Source organism: Geotrypetes seraphini, chromosome 3 (genome assembly GCF_902459505.1).
Source record: "Geotrypetes seraphini chromosome 3, aGeoSer1.1, whole genome shotgun sequence".
NCBI classification, from domain to species: Eukaryota; Metazoa; Chordata; class Amphibia; order Gymnophiona; family Dermophiidae; genus Geotrypetes; species Geotrypetes seraphini.
Genome location: NC_047086.1, coordinates 374,958,323 through 374,975,121, shown reverse-complemented (window position 1 = coordinate 374,975,121; position 16,799 = coordinate 374,958,323). Strand labels below are relative to the sequence as shown.

General features: G+C 43.4%; 1 protein-coding gene across 3 annotated transcripts in view; it reads left to right on the top strand.

Moving 5' to 3' along the window:
* Positions 1-8,054, top strand: part of ERLEC1 (endoplasmic reticulum lectin 1) — a 50,467-nt gene extending 42,413 nt beyond the window's left edge. Inside the window, exons 13-14 of one of the 3 annotated variants that reach the window (XR_004538819.1) lie at positions 4,274-4,349; positions 7,766-7,844. Coding sequence is in view for 2 of the 3 variants with exons in the window: in XM_033938259.1 (XP_033794150.1) it covers positions 4,274-4,349; positions 7,766-7,837 (148 nt within the window). In the remaining variant the exon portion in view is untranslated. Of the gene's footprint in view, positions 1-4,273; positions 4,350-7,765 lie in introns of all 3 variants that reach the window. The other 2 variants (XM_033938259.1, XM_033938260.1) reach the window with 2 other exon arrangements.
* The last annotated feature ends 8,745 nt before the right edge of the window (positions 8,055-16,799 follow it).

The window sequence follows — 16,799 nt, the reverse complement described above, 5'->3', positions numbered from 1 at the left end:
CTTAAAGGTGAACAATTGCTGTAAACTGGTTTGCCTTTATGTTTGGGGTCTAATTACTAATTTCCTCTGTAGGTTCCTGAGAAAAGTTTTCAGAGGGCAATAATCGGAGTCCTTTCTGTGGTTAAAACAACATGGGGCCTTGAAGGCTCAGCCTGTTAGTGGGTAAAAATATGCACATTGCTGAACAAAGAGCAGAGGCAGGGATTAGAAATACAGTCAAACCTCGGTTTGCGAGTGTTTTGCAAGACAAGCAAAACATTCTCGCAAATTGTGACTTGCAAACCGAACGTTGACTCGATTTGCGAGCACCCCCCCCACTCCCCTCTGAGAACCGGCATCTCTCCCCACTTGCCCCCCCTGCCCGCCCAAACAGAAGCCTTACCCCATCTGGCACCAGCACGCAGCCCACAGGACGTGCCAGTGAACGAAGATCCTTCTTGTTGCCTGGGCCTTGAGAATGCGCAGATGCTCAAGGTCCAGGCAACAGGAAGGATCTTCATGCACTGGCACATCCTGGCGCTGCGTGCCGGTGCCAGATGGGGTAAGGCTTGTGTTCGGGCTGGCGGGGGATGCCGGTTCTCGGGGGGGGGAGCAGTGCCACTGGCCTCAGGGGGTGGGGGTGGGTGGGAATGAATCAAGCGAGTTTCCCTTACTTCCTATGGGGAAACTCGCTTTGATATACAAGTAATTTGGTTTACGTGCATGCTTCTGGAACGAATTAAGCTCGTGAACCAAGATTCCATTGTACATATATGGTTTTGGATCATCAAAGCTACATATCCATTTTGTAATGGAAACATTGCACATAGATAAAGCAGGTATAGTTTGTGTTAAAATTTTCCATGGGGCAATCAAAGAAGCAACTTATGCAAACCTGCTTTGATTATTTCAAATCTTCAGGTAAAACACCTCCACAGATTGCATCAGTATGAGAAGTTCTAATTATTCCCTCTAGTAACTCAGGCTTATTGCTTTATATATATACTAGCTGATGCCCCGGCGTTGCACAGGTATTTAATTATAGCAATAACACTGTAAATGGATTCAAATAAAGATACTTTATAGTGATGAATGAAATTATTTTTTTACAGCTTAATAAAAAGTACAATATTCAAATTATAATGTGAAATATTTGACAAAATGAATACAATACAACTAACGCAAAACGTGATTATAAACAACAATTTTAGTTTCACCTCCTGGAGCAAGAACATATAAATTATTGGGTGAACCCACCCTTGAGCAAGCAACATAGAGTTGTGGGCCGCGAGACCCCCAGAACATATCACCCCAGGTAGTGAGGGATCTGCATACCAAGTTTCGTTCAAATCGATCAAGCCGTTTTTGAATTACTGTGAGAATGGCAGCTTTTTACATTTTTTCCATTGATATAAATGGGTGAAATCTGATTTTCTGTTTGTAGCTCCGCCCACGTGTGCAGGTGGGCCGCGAGACCCCCCAGAACATATCACCCCAGGTAGTGAGGGATCTGCATACCAAGTTTCGTTCAAATCGGTCAAGCCGTTTTTAAATTACTGTGAGAATGGCAGCTTTTTACATTTTTTCCATTGACATGAATGGGTGAAAACTGATTTTCTGTTTGTAGCTCCGCCCACGTGTGCAGGTGGGCCGCGAGACCCCCAGAACATATCACCCCAGGTAGTGAGGGATCTGCATACCAAGTTTCGTTCAAATCGGTCAAGCCATTTTTGCGTGATCGCGGCACATACACACATACATACCTCCAATTTTATATATATATAGATATATCATGAATTTGAAATAATATTTAATAACATTGTCATGTTAAATATTTTAAAGGCATATGACTTCAGCTTTCATGTACTTTTACCCTTTGTAAAGATTTCTCCTTTTTCACAATTCCTCGTGTATTTTAATATCTTAGAGGGTCCATCTAAATCAGTGGTCTCAAACTCGAACCCTTAGTGGGGCCACATTTTGGATTTGTAGTACTTGGAGGGCCGCAGAAAAAAATAATTAATGTCTTATTAAAGAAATGACAACTTTGCATGAGGTAAAACTCTTTATAGTTTATAAATCTTTCCTTTAACAGTTAAAGGAAAGATTTATAAACTATAAAGAGTTTTACTTTATGCAAAATTGTCATTAACTATTTTTTCTGCGGCCCTCCAAGTACCCTATTTTTTCTGCAGCCCTCACATTTAAAGTTTAATATCTTTTCTTTCTCAAAACTGACACATTTCAATCACTATATTGAAAATAAAATCATTTTCCTTACCTTTGTTATCTGGTGACTTTATTTTTCTGTGCATTTAACTATGCTTCCAGGGTCTTCTTGTCCTTTGACTGGTTTTCTCTCCATCTTTACTTTCTGCCTTGCATCCATTTTTGGCATTAACTGTTTTCTTTTGAAAATCTACGTTTCCATGTCCTACCTTCCCTTCTGTCTCTCCTTCTGTCCCTATTTCCATGGTCTGACATCTCTTTCTTTCCTTTCTCTCCCTCCTTCCTTCCTTCCTTTCCCCTGGTCTGGCATCTGTCTCCTTCCCTCCCCCAACTTTTTATTTCTTTCACCCTTCCCCCTTCTTTCTTTCTGTCTCTCTCCGTGCCCTCTTTCTTTCTTTCTTTCTTTCTTTCTCTCTCCATGCCCCTTTCTGTCTGTCCCGTCTCCCTTATTTCTTTCTGTCTCCCTGTCCCCCCTTTCTTTCTTTACTTCTCCTTGCCCTCCCCCAAGCAACTACCATCGGGGAACAAGCCGCCACTGCCGCAATCGGGGAACAGGCCAGCGCCCGAGGTCTTACTTCTCCCTGCCCTCCCCCAAGCCACTACCATCGGGGAATAGGCCGCCACCGCTGCAATCGGGGAACAGGCCGTGCCGAGGTCTTAACTCTCCCTGTTTATTTTCCCCAGCGCAGGGCCGACCAATTCTCACCACCTGACGTCAATTCTAACATCGGGGAGGGACTTCCGGGCCATCCAGGCAGCGATTGGCTGGCCCGGAACTTCCTCCCCGACGTTAGAATTGACATCGAGTGGCGAGAATTGGTTGGCTCCGAGCTGGGGAAGATAAACAGGGAGAGTTAAGACCTCGGCGCGGCCTGTTCCCCGATTGCGGCGGTGGAGACCTGTTCCCCGATGGTAGTGGCTTGGGGGAGGGCAGGGAGAAGTAAGACCTCAGGCGCTGGCCTGTTCCCCGATTGCGGTGGCATGGGGGAGGGCAGTTGGAAGGGAAGTAGATTGGAGACCCCTGCTTTAATCGAGGACAGATTGCGGGCCGCAAAATAGTCCCTGGGGGGCCGCGTGTTTGAGACCACTGATCTAAATGCTTTTTTCAGCTACTGTGCACAGACTTAAAGCAAAGGATAAGCTGTGTCACTAAAGGCAAACACAGGGGAAAAAAATACCTTCTCACACCGAAGAAGTGAAAGAAAACATCGAAGGCGAACTCTGGGTTCTACAGTGTTTTATTCATCCACATGTGGCCAGCCTGCATCAGGAGTCTTAACGGAAGCTTGAACCTTATTATCTTGAAAACCAAATACACTCAATATGATGTATTGTTAATGTCTTAAATAAATAGTTTTTTTATCTTTAAATTTAAGTTAAATTTATAAATTCATTAAATCTCATTCTGTAGTATAATAAACCTTAGCTGTTACTTAGCTTTATTTCTGTGGTCTGGGTCGGGGGAGCTTTAATTCACCGACATGCAATTATGCGAAACATGTCTGAATTAGAGGTCCCCGACCCAGACCACAGATATAAAGCTAAGTAACAGCTAAGATTTATTATACTAAAGAATGAGATTTAATGAATTTATGAACAGCACTTATATTTAAAGATAATAAACGATTTATTTAAAACTATTGAATTTAAAACCCCTGATCCTATGACGATATAACACTTAAAGCTTTGTGTAATGAAATTATATTGAACTCAAAGTGGTGTTTCTGAGGATCATAGAAACTTTGGATGGGTGTTATAATACTTGGGATAATATATGAGACGATCCCTATGCTTCATAAAAGGAGCCATTAAATAATAGAAGCAACATAAATACAAGATCAAGTGTTTATTTTAGTAGGATTTATCACAGTAGAACCTCTAAATTATTTGTATGAAAACTTAAATCACTCTTAGCTAAACACAAATGATGTATTTGGGGCACTATTTAGGGCCAAATCGAATATGAATATTCAGTACAGACCTAGTTTTTAATAGTTGTACCATGGCAAGCTGTAACTGAAATGCTTTGTCTTTTATAAGAGTGATGATGTATTTTCTGATGCAGATGTAAAGAATCTGATTCTCCTCATGCTGTAACACTCTACATGTTGGAGCCACATGTTTGCCAGTACATTCTCGGGGTATGTATTACTACTGACATGGTCCCTTTTTTCCCTCTCTTCTCCTTTTTGTGTAGTATCATCTTTCTACAGGTTTAATTTAACTCATTTGAATAGTAAGCTAGAATTATACTTCTCCCTCCATATCCACGGGGATTAGGGGCAGAGCCGGCCAGCGAATATTTTAAAAAAACACGAATAATATCGGGGCCGTCCTGCCCCTAACCCCCGCTTCCCCTGGCTATTTTAAGCCCTGTAAGCCCCCCCCCCCCTTTAAGCCTTACCTGGTGTTCTAGCGGGTTTTCGGGGCAGAAGCGATCTTCCCACGCTCCTGCCCCGTGCAGATCACTCATAGGAAATGGTTGCCTCCCTCTGTTTTTTTGCGGAGCCAGTTTTTAGCACCAAAATGCTGCCGTGGCAGCCATCTTGGATTTCCCAATTTTTTTTCTAGGTTCTCCAGAACCTTCAGATCTCCTTATTTTGCTTCAAAACTTGCAGGGATGGAGTCCTCTGGCTCTTTTTTTCCCTATGTTATGCCAAATTTGTGCTGGATAAATGCCAGAACAGCTTCCTTGTGCAATGTGACCGTAGCTCCTGTAGGGGGCAGGAGCTTCAGGCTTAGCATCCCCTTAGGTTTCTTGGGCTGAGGAGACATTGGAGAGCCTGTCTGCCAGGAGAAAATCTCTTTCAGAGCCCCAGAACAGCGGCTTACTTAAGCATAGGGGTGTGAAAGCCACAGAGCCCAGGAAACAAGATGGAGTCACCTAAAGGGAACTCGGCACTGCCTAATACAGCATTTTCTCTTGAACTTGTCAATCTGATGTGGAGATCTTATTTGGATAGCTGAAATCCCCTGGGAAAGTCTGGCAGCGACCCAGGAGGTACGCGAGGGGGCTTCCAGAGTGCACCTGTCTTAATATCAGAGACTGGCAAGGATCCAGTGGACCTTTCAGATTGAGACTCGGAATACAAGAGGTCTATCTTATATGCTTTTACTGACTCAGAGCGAACCTTCCCTGCTGGCAAACACAGGGTTATAGGCAGGAAAGAGTATGCAAGATGCACTTGTGGCCCTTGTCCAGGGGGATGACCCCATGGTGTGCTGGCTGTTCACACTCTCAGCTCTGTTAGAGTTCTTTGAAGTGCTTTGTCATAGCTAGACCCCCAGCAGGTCCTGTCCGCTCCGTGCTCTATCCTGAGCAGAGTGAGAACCGTCCACATTTTTTCCCTAGCATCCTAATATGAGCATTTTAGTCACAGAGCATTGAGATGCTCCTGAAGGCTCTTTAAAGGTAACCAAGACATGGCTTGGCTGTATACGATGGCATAGGAGTGTCAGCAGATGTTTGCTGAGCCCAAGGTTGATTCTTTAGTAGCGCAAGTAACCAAATGTACATCTCTGCCAAGATATGCAGGATCGTAGTGGTGGTTGTGGTCCTGAAAAGACAGATCAAAGGACTGTCCTTGGGAATCAAAGTAGTTGCTGTGTCCTCTTTTGTGGCACATACTTGTCATACCAGGTTGCGTGAGCTTATACTGGCGGAGACAGCCTATGCTTCAGCTTCTCTTAAAATGAGTGGATTATATGGCCGATGCCCTTTATGACATCATCAGAATCATGAGCAAAGTCTCAGCTTATTTCTCAGCCCGAAAAATGCTCTAGGTCAGGCAATGGGCGGGAGATTCCACCTCCAAGGCTACGCTCAGCAGACTTCCTTTCAAGGAATAAATGGCTGTATGATCTTATGGCCAGCATTGTCAGCTGAAGTCTCTATGTGACAGCAGACCTCGAGAGGCTCCAGGCAGTCTCATTTTTATGACTCCAGACGCTTTTTGGCAATACGCAGGAGGAGCCTCATCTCAGAGATCCTGTCGGGGATCAAGGCAAATTTTCAGAACCTAGGCAGAACCAAGCCTCCATTTCTCTTCCTGCTTTAGCCTCCAAGAAAGCATAATGATGCCAGGACTAGAGCCGTTCCTCTGAAGATAGGGGGACGGCTCTCAGAGTATGTGCAAGCCTGGGTGCAGATCTCATGAGACAGTTAATGCTGGAGTGGTTACAAGCTCAAATTCACAGAGACTGGTAGAACTTCAGGACATAGAATTCATGCCACCTGAAGAATTAGGCTCCAGCAGAAACTCCATATATATTGCCCAAGAAAGGCTCAGAAGATTGGAGACCCATACTGGCTCTCATCACGTCAGTACAGCTCTGAAAGTTCCATGTTTTCGCATGGAAACAGTGTGGTAAGGCAGTGGTAGTGCTGGAGGAATTTTTGGCTTCCCTAAATTTAATGGAATTCTACCTGCATATTCCCATATTTCCAGAGCACAGAAAAGTGCCTTAGATTCCATGTCCTGGAGAAATATTTCCAGTTCTCATTGCTCCCCTTTGGTCTGGCAACAGCACTTCAACCCTTCACCAAGGTGATGGTGGTGGTTGCTGTGCATCTCTGCAGGACAGGATTACAAGTGGATCGTACTGGGACCACTGGCTGATTAGAGTCCTGTCATTCTCGAAAGGAGATCAAGCAGTGAAAGGGTTGAGCACCTTCCTGCCGGCAATCTTGGGGTGGGGAGGTGTTCTGTCAGCAGGAGGGGTTGGGCACCTTCCTGCCACGATCGCTGGTGGGAGAGAAGACTTGCGGCCATAGCCGCAGCTGCTATACTAATCACAGCAGGGAGATCCTTGCCGCGATTAGGTACAGCGGCCGCGTCTACTTATCATGTGGGCCAGCATTTTGCTAGCCTACATTGTAAGCGTCTCCCGTTCTGCTAGGGAGACGCGTAGGGCCGCCTAGGTTCACTTAAGGCTACCGCCTAGCCTTGGGCGAGCTTAGGTGGGCTTGCAGGCCTCTCTAGGCTCCCTAGAGGCGCCTTTAATTTAGGCGGCCTGCCTGGGGAGCATTATTTTTATTTTTTTTTAAAGTACCTCCCGATTGGCTGATTAGACAGCTGTAGGACGCTTACAGCTGCCTACAATCGGGAGCACTTTGCAGAATCAGGGCCTAATAGTAGTATGAAAGTTTCTCTTCCTATTACTCATCTTAAGCGTGTGTACTGTTTCATAGTGCATGTACTTTATCTACATTATGAGGTGATATTACCAGCGGCATGCTTAGGTTGCTTACATGCTTAGGTTGCAGGGTGGGTGGCGGGTGGAATAAAGTTCATTTTTGAAGGGAAACTACATGTATACATAGAAAATTTGTGCATACAAGTAACAAGTACCTGTGGACTTGGCAAACTCCGTGGGCAGATTAAAAATTGCCCACATGATCTGCAATTTTTATGTGCAAAATCTAGTCCAAAGGACCCTATCTTGTGAGATGTTATTGTTTTGAGTCAGTATTTGTTCCTTTAGGTGCACAATAGTTTACTGCATTAAACGTATGACACTCATCGTTAATGCTATGCTTTAACATTTGTTTGTTCAGGTGGAATCTCCCGTTATTTGTAAAATCCTTGATACAGCAGATGAGAATGGACTCCTTTCAGTGCCTGATTAAAAATGCCAAAGAGCTTCAGAGATGCAAGATGAAGAGGGAGCCAGCTGAACAGAAGCAGTCTGTATTTTACATGCCACCAAAGTTTCTTCAATGACAAAATGCAAATTAGCTTGCAGTCCTCACCAGTAGAACTGTTCAATGGGAAGAACTCTTGTAAATCACTGTTTATATTTATATGTATATGAAGAGATAGAGATAAACTTTTACATCTAAGAATCTACTGCATCCTGTCTGATTATAACATTTTCAAAAATCAAGAGAGAAGAGAGGTTGCTTTTTATCTGGCCTTGTTATAACTAAGAACCATCTAGTGCAGGGGTGTCAAATGTCGGTCCTTGAGGGCTGTAATCCAGTCGGGTTTTCAGGATTTCCCCAATGAATATGCATGAGATCTATTTGCATGCACTGCTTTCATTGTATGCTAATAGATCTCATACATATTAATTGGGGAAATCCTGAAAACCCGACTGGATTGCGGCCCTCAAGGACCGACATTTGACACCCCTGGTCTAGTGTGTTCCTATGCTTTCATAAAGCACTGCTCTGCCCAAATAAAGAAAAGGGCCCTTTTATTAAAGTATGCTAAGCAGTTACAGCCGGATTGAGTAAATGACGCTGAAAAGTAGGTGCCAGGAAAAATTTGTGCTCAACGCTGTTCTATAACGGGTGCTCTGCGCTGAGCGCATATTCTTTCATTCAGCTTTAGGTGCACGGACTTAAACCAGCTGAAACCTGGTGTAAATCCTGATATGCAACTTGGGCACACAGCCCCCAAATACTATAACGCTGCAGAAAAATCTTTGGCAGATGACGTTAATGTGAGCAGGTGCAAAATGATGCATGTGGGAAAGAGGAATCTGAACTATAGCTACGTGATGCAGAGTTCCACATTAGGAGTCACTGCCTAGGAAAAGGATCTAGGTGTCATCGTCAAGAATATGTTGAAACCCTCAGCTCAATGTGCGACGGTGGCTAAAAAAGTAAATAGAATGTTAGGAATTATCAGGAAAAGAATTGAAAACAAAGATGGGAATGTTATGTTGCCTTTGTACCACTCTGTGGCACAGCTGCACCTTGAATACTCTGTGCAGTTCTGGTCGCTGCATCTCAAAAAGGATATAGTGGAATTAGAAAGGGTACAGAGAAGGGTGACAAAAATGAAATTAAAAAAAGGGACAACTTGTCTATGAGGAAAGGCTAAAATAACTGGGCTATTCAGCCTGGAGAAAAGATGGCTCAGGGGAGATATGATAGAGGTCTATAAAATACTGAGTGGAGTGGAAAGAGTAGATGTGAATTGCTTGTTCACTCTTTCCAAAAATACTAGGACTAAGGGGCATGTGATGAAGCTACTAAGTGGTAAATCTAAAACAAGCTGGTGAAAATATTTCTTCACTCAATGTGTAATGAAACTCTGGAATTCGTTGCTGAAGAATGTGGTGGAAGCAGTTAGTGGGGTTTTAATAAGTTTTAGATAACTTTCTAAAAGAGAAAGTTCATAAGCCATTATTAAAATGGATGGGAATTCTACTGCTTATTTTTAGCATAAGCAGAATAAAGTTTGTTTTACTCTTTAGGATCTTACTAGGTACTTGTGACCTGGGTTGGCCACTTGGAAACAAGATACTGGGCTTGATGGATTTGGTAGTAATCATGGAAAGAACTGGCTATAAAATATATAACATACTCCAGAATAAGGTTTAGATTGTGAGGATTACAAACGAGGAGCCTGGACTGGGTCACAGTGCTGGCCGTTATCTAGTAATGGATTCCAAAAGGAGGTAATAAAGGAAGTAGTCAACGGAGGAAATTCTACTTTAGTTTAGAGTTTACTAAACTACAAGGAGCTATACTAAGGCATCAGGTTTCTATGCTGGAAAATGATACGTTATGGTTCTCGAAGACTGCTGAGAGGCAAAAAAATACAGTAGACTCAGTTAACTGGCATCCATGGGGATTGATAGATGCCGGCCAAATGTAGTTTCTGGATGCTTGAGAGCTGCTGTTAAAAATAGGCTTAACTAATACTATATCCCAAACTATGCCTTGCCATAAACTGTTCCAGACAAACTACCGGACATGTGGGCGTACTCGGGTGTGGCGTGCCAAGTTTACACTTAAATTTCTGCCAGAAATTAATTTTATTTTCATTTTTATTTAAAGTATTTCTTAGATATTTTTTTCTGGTTGCTTTTGAGAGTTCTGGTTAATTGAGTTTCGGTTAACAGAGTATCTACTGTATTCCATTCATCAGGTGTAATTGATCTCAGACAAGGAAAGACAGGAAAAATATCTAAGAACATAGGGCAACTTTTACTAAATTGTGTTAAGCATTTAGGGGCATATTCTATAAATGGGCATCCTGATTGTAGGTGGTAGTAGGTGCCCTAGCACCATCAATCGGGATGCACATTTTAAAAAAAAAAAAACCAACCCCGAGGCAAGCCGCCTACATTATAGGCATTTGTTATGGGTACGGGGAGACACCTAGGGACACTTGAGTTCATCCAAGGCTGGGCATGGGTGTGGGATTGCCTGAAAGTGGCGTTGGGTGAGCTTAAGCAACCCTAGGTGTCTCCCTAGGGCCATGACAGGCGTTGAAATGTAGGCCAGCATAATGCTGGCCTACATTTCAAAACCTAAAGGTAGATGTAACCGGCTCAGCTGATCACGGCAAAGGAATCCCCAACCAGCTGAGGCGGCAGGCCTCCCTGAAGCCATGGACTTCACCCTGCCGCAATCAGCTGAGCGGCTGGGTAGAGGACCCCTAACAAGAACCTTTGAAATCAGCAGGAGGGATGCCCACCCTTTAATGAAGAAAGGCCGGCCGCAGGGATGTTTACTCCCTCCGGCAGGCCTACCTCCTCTTCCCTTTCCCTGGTGCATCCCATAGGAGGGGCCTTAGGCACCTGGGCCAAGGCCAATCAGGGCCTTAGGCCTTCTTCCCGTTGTAACTTGGGATGGAATGGGCATGGCCTAAGACTCATATTGGCCCATGAGCTAGGAAACTCGCCAGCTTAATCGCTGGGCAGAGTTACATCTTCTGTCTCTTGGCAGTGCACGTGGTCTGAGTCGACAACATACAGGCAGATTTCCTCAGTCGCCAGGTCCTGTACCTGGGAGAATGCTTCCTCTCGCGGAAAGCATTCCATCTGATCATACATTGCTGGGGGGTAAGACCCATATGGACTTGATGGCTTCAGCAGAGAACTCTAAGGTCAGGCGCTTCAGTTGAAGAACAGAGTGTGGAAGGTTAGAGCTCAACACCTTGGTTCAGCCCTGGCCAGTTCATGAGCTCCTTCGTTTTATTTATTCAATTTTCTATACTGTTCTCCCAAGGGAGCTCAGAAGAGTTTACATGAATTTATTCAGGTACTGAAGCTTTTTTCCCTGTCTATCCTGGCAGGCTCACAATCTGTCTAATGTACCTGTGTTCCCTCTGTGGTCTCTAGTTTGTCGGGTCATCCGCTGGATAACGACACATCCTGACTTCATGATTATAATTGCTCTGGACTGGCCTCATCGTCCGTAGTATGTGGATCTCATCCATTTTCAGTGGAACAGAAGCTCAAACTCCCTCTTCATTGCAATCTTCTGAGGGTCCAGTGGCCATGGAGAACCCATAGTGCTTTGGTCTTATGGCATGGCTTTGAGTGCTCAGTCTTTGGAGTCTAAGAAACCCTCTACTATGGCTTGTTATGCCAAGGCTTTGGAAGGCTTTCCAACTTTGGTATGCTTAGGACTGAGTGGAGCCTGAGCGGGCTCCCGGCTTTTCCAGCAGGCTTAGATAAAGGTTTGGCGGTGGCTTCCTTTAAAGTTCAGGTAGCAGGCCTTTCGTGTTTCCAAGCACGCAGGGGTTCTAGTCCACTTTCTTCTCATCCAGATGTTGCCTGGTTTCTGAGGAGGGTGCTTCATTTGTGGCCTCTCTTGCGTCATCCTTTTCCTTAGTGGAATCTTAACATCGTTTCAGGGCCTTATGGAAGCCCCATTTGAGCCATTAAAGGGTGCTACTCTTCAGGACCTGAGGATCAAGTCTGACTTTTTGGTTACCATTGTCTCTGCATGGTGTATTTCGGAGCTTCAAGCTTTTTCATGCAGGGATCCCTTTCTCTGACTTACAGATGCAGGAGTAGTTCTCCATACTGTACCTTTCTTTCTACCAAAGGTGGTTTCCGCTTTTCATGTCAACTAGGAAGTTTGTTTTATCTGCGTTCCATTCCACTGACTTGGAGAGAAAGGATCAGATTGTATGCAAATTGGATGTCAAGAGATTCTTGCTCCATTTTTTGTAGAAGACTAATGATTTTTGGCTGTCTGATCACCTCTTTGTCCTGACTGCCCCGCCTTGGCGTTGTAGGTCAGTGTAAGACCTCGTTCGCCCATTGGATTTGTATGGTCATTTCCGAGACTTATATCACCCTTGGAAAGCAGCTTCCATTTTCCTTTGAGGTCCACTCAACTAGAAATGTTGCTGCTTTGTGGTTGGAATCTCACAAGATTCATCCAGATGAAATTTGCAGATCAGCTATTTGGTCCTTTCTTCACACCTTTATTCAGTTTTCTGGGTGCATGTGGTGGCTTGCTCTGATGCCACTTTTGGGACCTCAGTGTTGCGGGCAGACTCTTCTGTCCCTTCCTAGACGCTGCCATTGCTTTGGTATGTCACCTAGAATACTGAATCTGGAAGGGACGTAACAAAATGGAAGATTAGGTTTTCACCTTTGATAATCTTCTTTCTGTTAGTCCCTGGAGAATTCAGTACGGCCTGCCCTCTCTGTAAGCTCTAAGGTAGGAGGAGCACATGCTCAGAAAAGTGTTTAGATTTCTGCAACTCCTGGATTGCTGGAAGGGATTGAACACCTAGCATACTGAATCCTCCAGGGACTAACAGAAAGAAGATTATCGAAGATGAAAACCTAATCTTCCATTAAAAGCCAAGTGGCCCATCCAGTCTACCCATCTTCAGCATCCACTATCTCTTCTTCTCCCTAAGAGATCCCACATTCCTGTTCTAGCTTTCTTGAGTTCGGACAGTCTTTGTCTCCATCACCTCTACTGGGAAACTATTGCACACATCTGTTAAAGTATTTCCTTAGTTTACTCCTGAGCCTATCACCTCTTCATTTCATAATCTCTCACTCTGGAGTTTCCTTTCAACTGAAAGACTCATTCCATGCCTTTTTATACTACATAGATATTTAAACATCTCCATCATAATCTCCCCTCTCCCACCTTTCCTCCAAAGAATACATATTGAGATCTCTGAGTCTGTCCCTGTATGCCTTATGATGAAGTCTACCAACCATTTTAGTAACCTTCCTCTGGACAGACTCCATCCTTTTTATATCTTTTTGGAGGTGCGGTCTCCAGAATTGTACACAATATTCTAAATAAGGTCTCACCAGAGTCTTATACGGGGGCATCAATACCTCCTTTTTCCTACTGACCTTTCCTCTCCCTATGCACTCATGCATCCTTCTGGCTTTTGCCATCACCTTTTCAACCTGTTTGGCCACCTTAAGATCATCACACCCAAGTCTCGTTCCTCTTTTCTGCACAGAAATTCTTCCTAAACTGTACCGTTCCCTCAGGTTTTTGTAGCCCAAATTTCAGACCATTTCTCAAGCTTCACTAGGACCTTCCTCATGTTAGCCAAATCATCAAAGGTGTCTGTTGCAGATTTTGGTGTCATCTGCAAAAAGGCAAATCTTGCCATAGAGCCCTTCAACAATATTTACAAAAATGTTAACAAAACAGGTCCAATAACTGAACCTTGAGGCATCACATTGGTGGCATCCCTTTCCTTAGAGTGATCTCCATTGACCACTTTCCGCTGTCGCCTTCCACTCAACCAGTTCCTGACTTATTCCATCACTCTGGGACCAATCCCAAGGACAGTCCGTTTATTTATTAGACATCTGTGTAGAACACTGTCAAAGGTTTTGATAAAATCTAAATACACTACATCTAGCATATTCTCTCTATCCAATTCTCTTCTCTGGTCACCCAGTCCAAGAAATTGATCAAGTTTGTCTGACAGGACCTGCCTCTAGTGAATCCATGTTGCTTCAGGTCTTGTAATCCATCTGATTCCAGAAACTTCATTATTCTTTGTTTTAAAAGTATTTCCTTGAATTTATTTACCACAAAAGTTACAGGCCTGTATTTCCCTACTTCCTTACTTTCTCTTTTGTAGAGAGAGACCACATCCACACACTAATGGAAACAGTAACATAGATCCTGCAATTCAAAAATACCCTTCTTGATAGAGCTTTAGTTTTGGGCTGGCCGTGCATTAAAGCTACAGCCTCAGCACCCTGTGGTTGTGGGTTCAAACCCATGCTGCTCCTTGTGACCCTGGACAAGTCACTTAATCCCCCCATTGCCCCAGGTACATTAGATAGATTGTGAGCCTGCCGGGACATACAGGGAAAACTGCTTGAGTACCTGAATAAATGCATGTAAACTGTTTTTTTTTTGTTTTTTTTTTTTTGGGGGGGGGGGTTGAGAATATCATTATTAGCAATTGCAAAGAGACATACAACCAGAAGTGGAGAAAGCAGACCTCCCATGGGAGAACGGAATAGAAAATTGAATAAATAAATAAAAATGCATTAAACTCAAAACTTAGCACGCTTTAATAAAAGAGCACCAAAGTAAATGATGACAGCCTAGAATGGCCCTTCTAGTCTAACCAACGAGGTGATTAGGATTGTAAGTGAGCTGTGAGAGTGTACGTGAGCTCCTCTAAAAACAAACATGTAGGAAGGTTAGGATAATAAATGTATCAGTAGGAAGAAAACATAGCTGCAGTATTTTGGGTCTTCACACCTTCCTACATTTTTCACATTCTGCTGTCTCAAAGTAAAATACAGTTCAAAATACACCCGAGTAGGAGTTTGTTTCACTGATCAATGCGAAAGGACAATTATAGCAACAATTCAGAAAGCAGTTAAGAATAAAAACCCCAGATCTTGATTGCATAAATCTTCACGCCCTTTGATTTAGAGAAGGCAAATTAGCCCTGCTTTGAATAATTGCCTTGACGTTATCCGTAATAAGTTAGTGCCCTCTCCACCCTTCCCCATTAGTTGAGCAGATTTCAAATGCTCCTAGATCAGGGGTGTCCAATGTCGGTCCTCGAGGGCCGCAATCCAGTCGGGTTTTCAGGATTTCCCCAATGAATATGCATGAGATCTATGTGCATGCACTGCTTTCAATGCATATTCATTGGGGAAATCCTAAAAACCCGACTGGATTGCGGCCCTCAAGGACCGACATTGGACACCCCTGTCCTAGATGAACAAGAAGCCTTTTTCTGTTGATTCCGAAAGGCGTTTGAAGCAGATGTCTAAACAGAGATACTTAAACTCGGCGATAATTAGTGTACAGCTGTGTTAAATAAATGTATCTATAAATTTTTAAGAGTTTACAACAAATAGTTGAAATGACAAAATAACATGAAAGCACAGATGGCAGGCATGACTTTATAGTACCAGCTTCCGCTTCTCAAACCTTTAATTTCTGTGAAGCCCTGAAAGATCAAACGCTTCTTCTGAAGTGATCCCCACCCTAATGTTTTGCCATTCCCCTTTTACCTTCCTTTTTTTTTATTAATTTTACTTTGATGTATTTTAAACTTTTCCCTCTCCAACTTCCCTTTTGTTCCATGTACGTTAATGTGAATTTGTCTAGTATTTTTAATATATGATAAAATAGTGCTTTTATGTACCTATTTTAATTGTTTTCTACAATCGGTTTATATTGTACACCGTTTAGGCACTTGTTTTGATAGACGGTATATAAAAAATAAAGAAACTTGAAACACCATATCAGTTGAACATAGCACTGATTAAAACAACAACAACAAAAAATGATACAGCAACGCATAAATCAACAAAACTGCAGTAAACTGCCTCCCTAGTTAGCCCAAAGAAATGAGCAAGCATCTAGATGCAAGACCTGCGTAAACTTAGTCTCCCTCTCTCTTCCCCCCCTCCCCTCCCCCCAAGTTAAATTTCCTTCTCTTGTCAGTCTTCATTTCCTGCACTAGGATTCCTCATTCTCTTCCCTCCTTTTCCTGATATTCTTTTCTCTCTTTTCCCCTTCTCGTATTCCGCTTTCTTTCCTGGGGCTGAGAAGTGACTTGTGGTCAAGATGAGTGTGTAGTCCAGGGGTGTCAAAGTCCCTCCTTGAGGGCCACAATCCAGTCGGGTTTTCAGGATTTCCCCAATGAATAGGCATGAGATCTATTAGCATACAATGAAAGCAGTGCATGCAAATAGATCTCTCACATATTCATTGGGGAAATCCTGAAACCCCGACTGGATTGCGGCCCTCGAGGAGGGACTTTGACACCCCTGGTGTAGTCTGTTTTCTCCTGCTCTTCACTTGACTACTGCAGTTCCCTCCTGGCCAGGCTACCTCTACTCCATCAGGAGACTTCAGTTCAAACTATTGCAGTAAAATTGATCTATCGTTTCCAACAGATTTGATCTTGTCTCTTCTCTGTTGTCTGCAAAGCACTGGCTTCCCATCAAGCACAGAATACAATTCAAGTTCCTTCTTAAGCGGACAGCTGTTGTCATCTTATTCTTCATTTCTCTGCACACTCTTTGTTCTTCAAATACAAGCCTGCTTTTTTGTTCTCTATCTTGTGTATGGTTGGATTCTTTGTGTTCCACAGCGTTCTGTTGTCTTGCTGCTTCTCTGTGGCATCAACTTCTATGACCTTCCCCTCTCTTGTCTTGCTCACCAGATTGTGTCCGAGATCCTTTTGCTATATTTATTTATTTATTTCGTTTTATAGCCAGTCCTCCCCAAAGAGCTCAGAATGGGTTACAGGTAGACATATATCATATACAGTTAACGGGTTACTATTTGCCATAGTACAAAGTTTTTATCCTAACTGAACACATACTAAGGATCAAATACCAATATACAGTACAGTTTGCAATTTGCC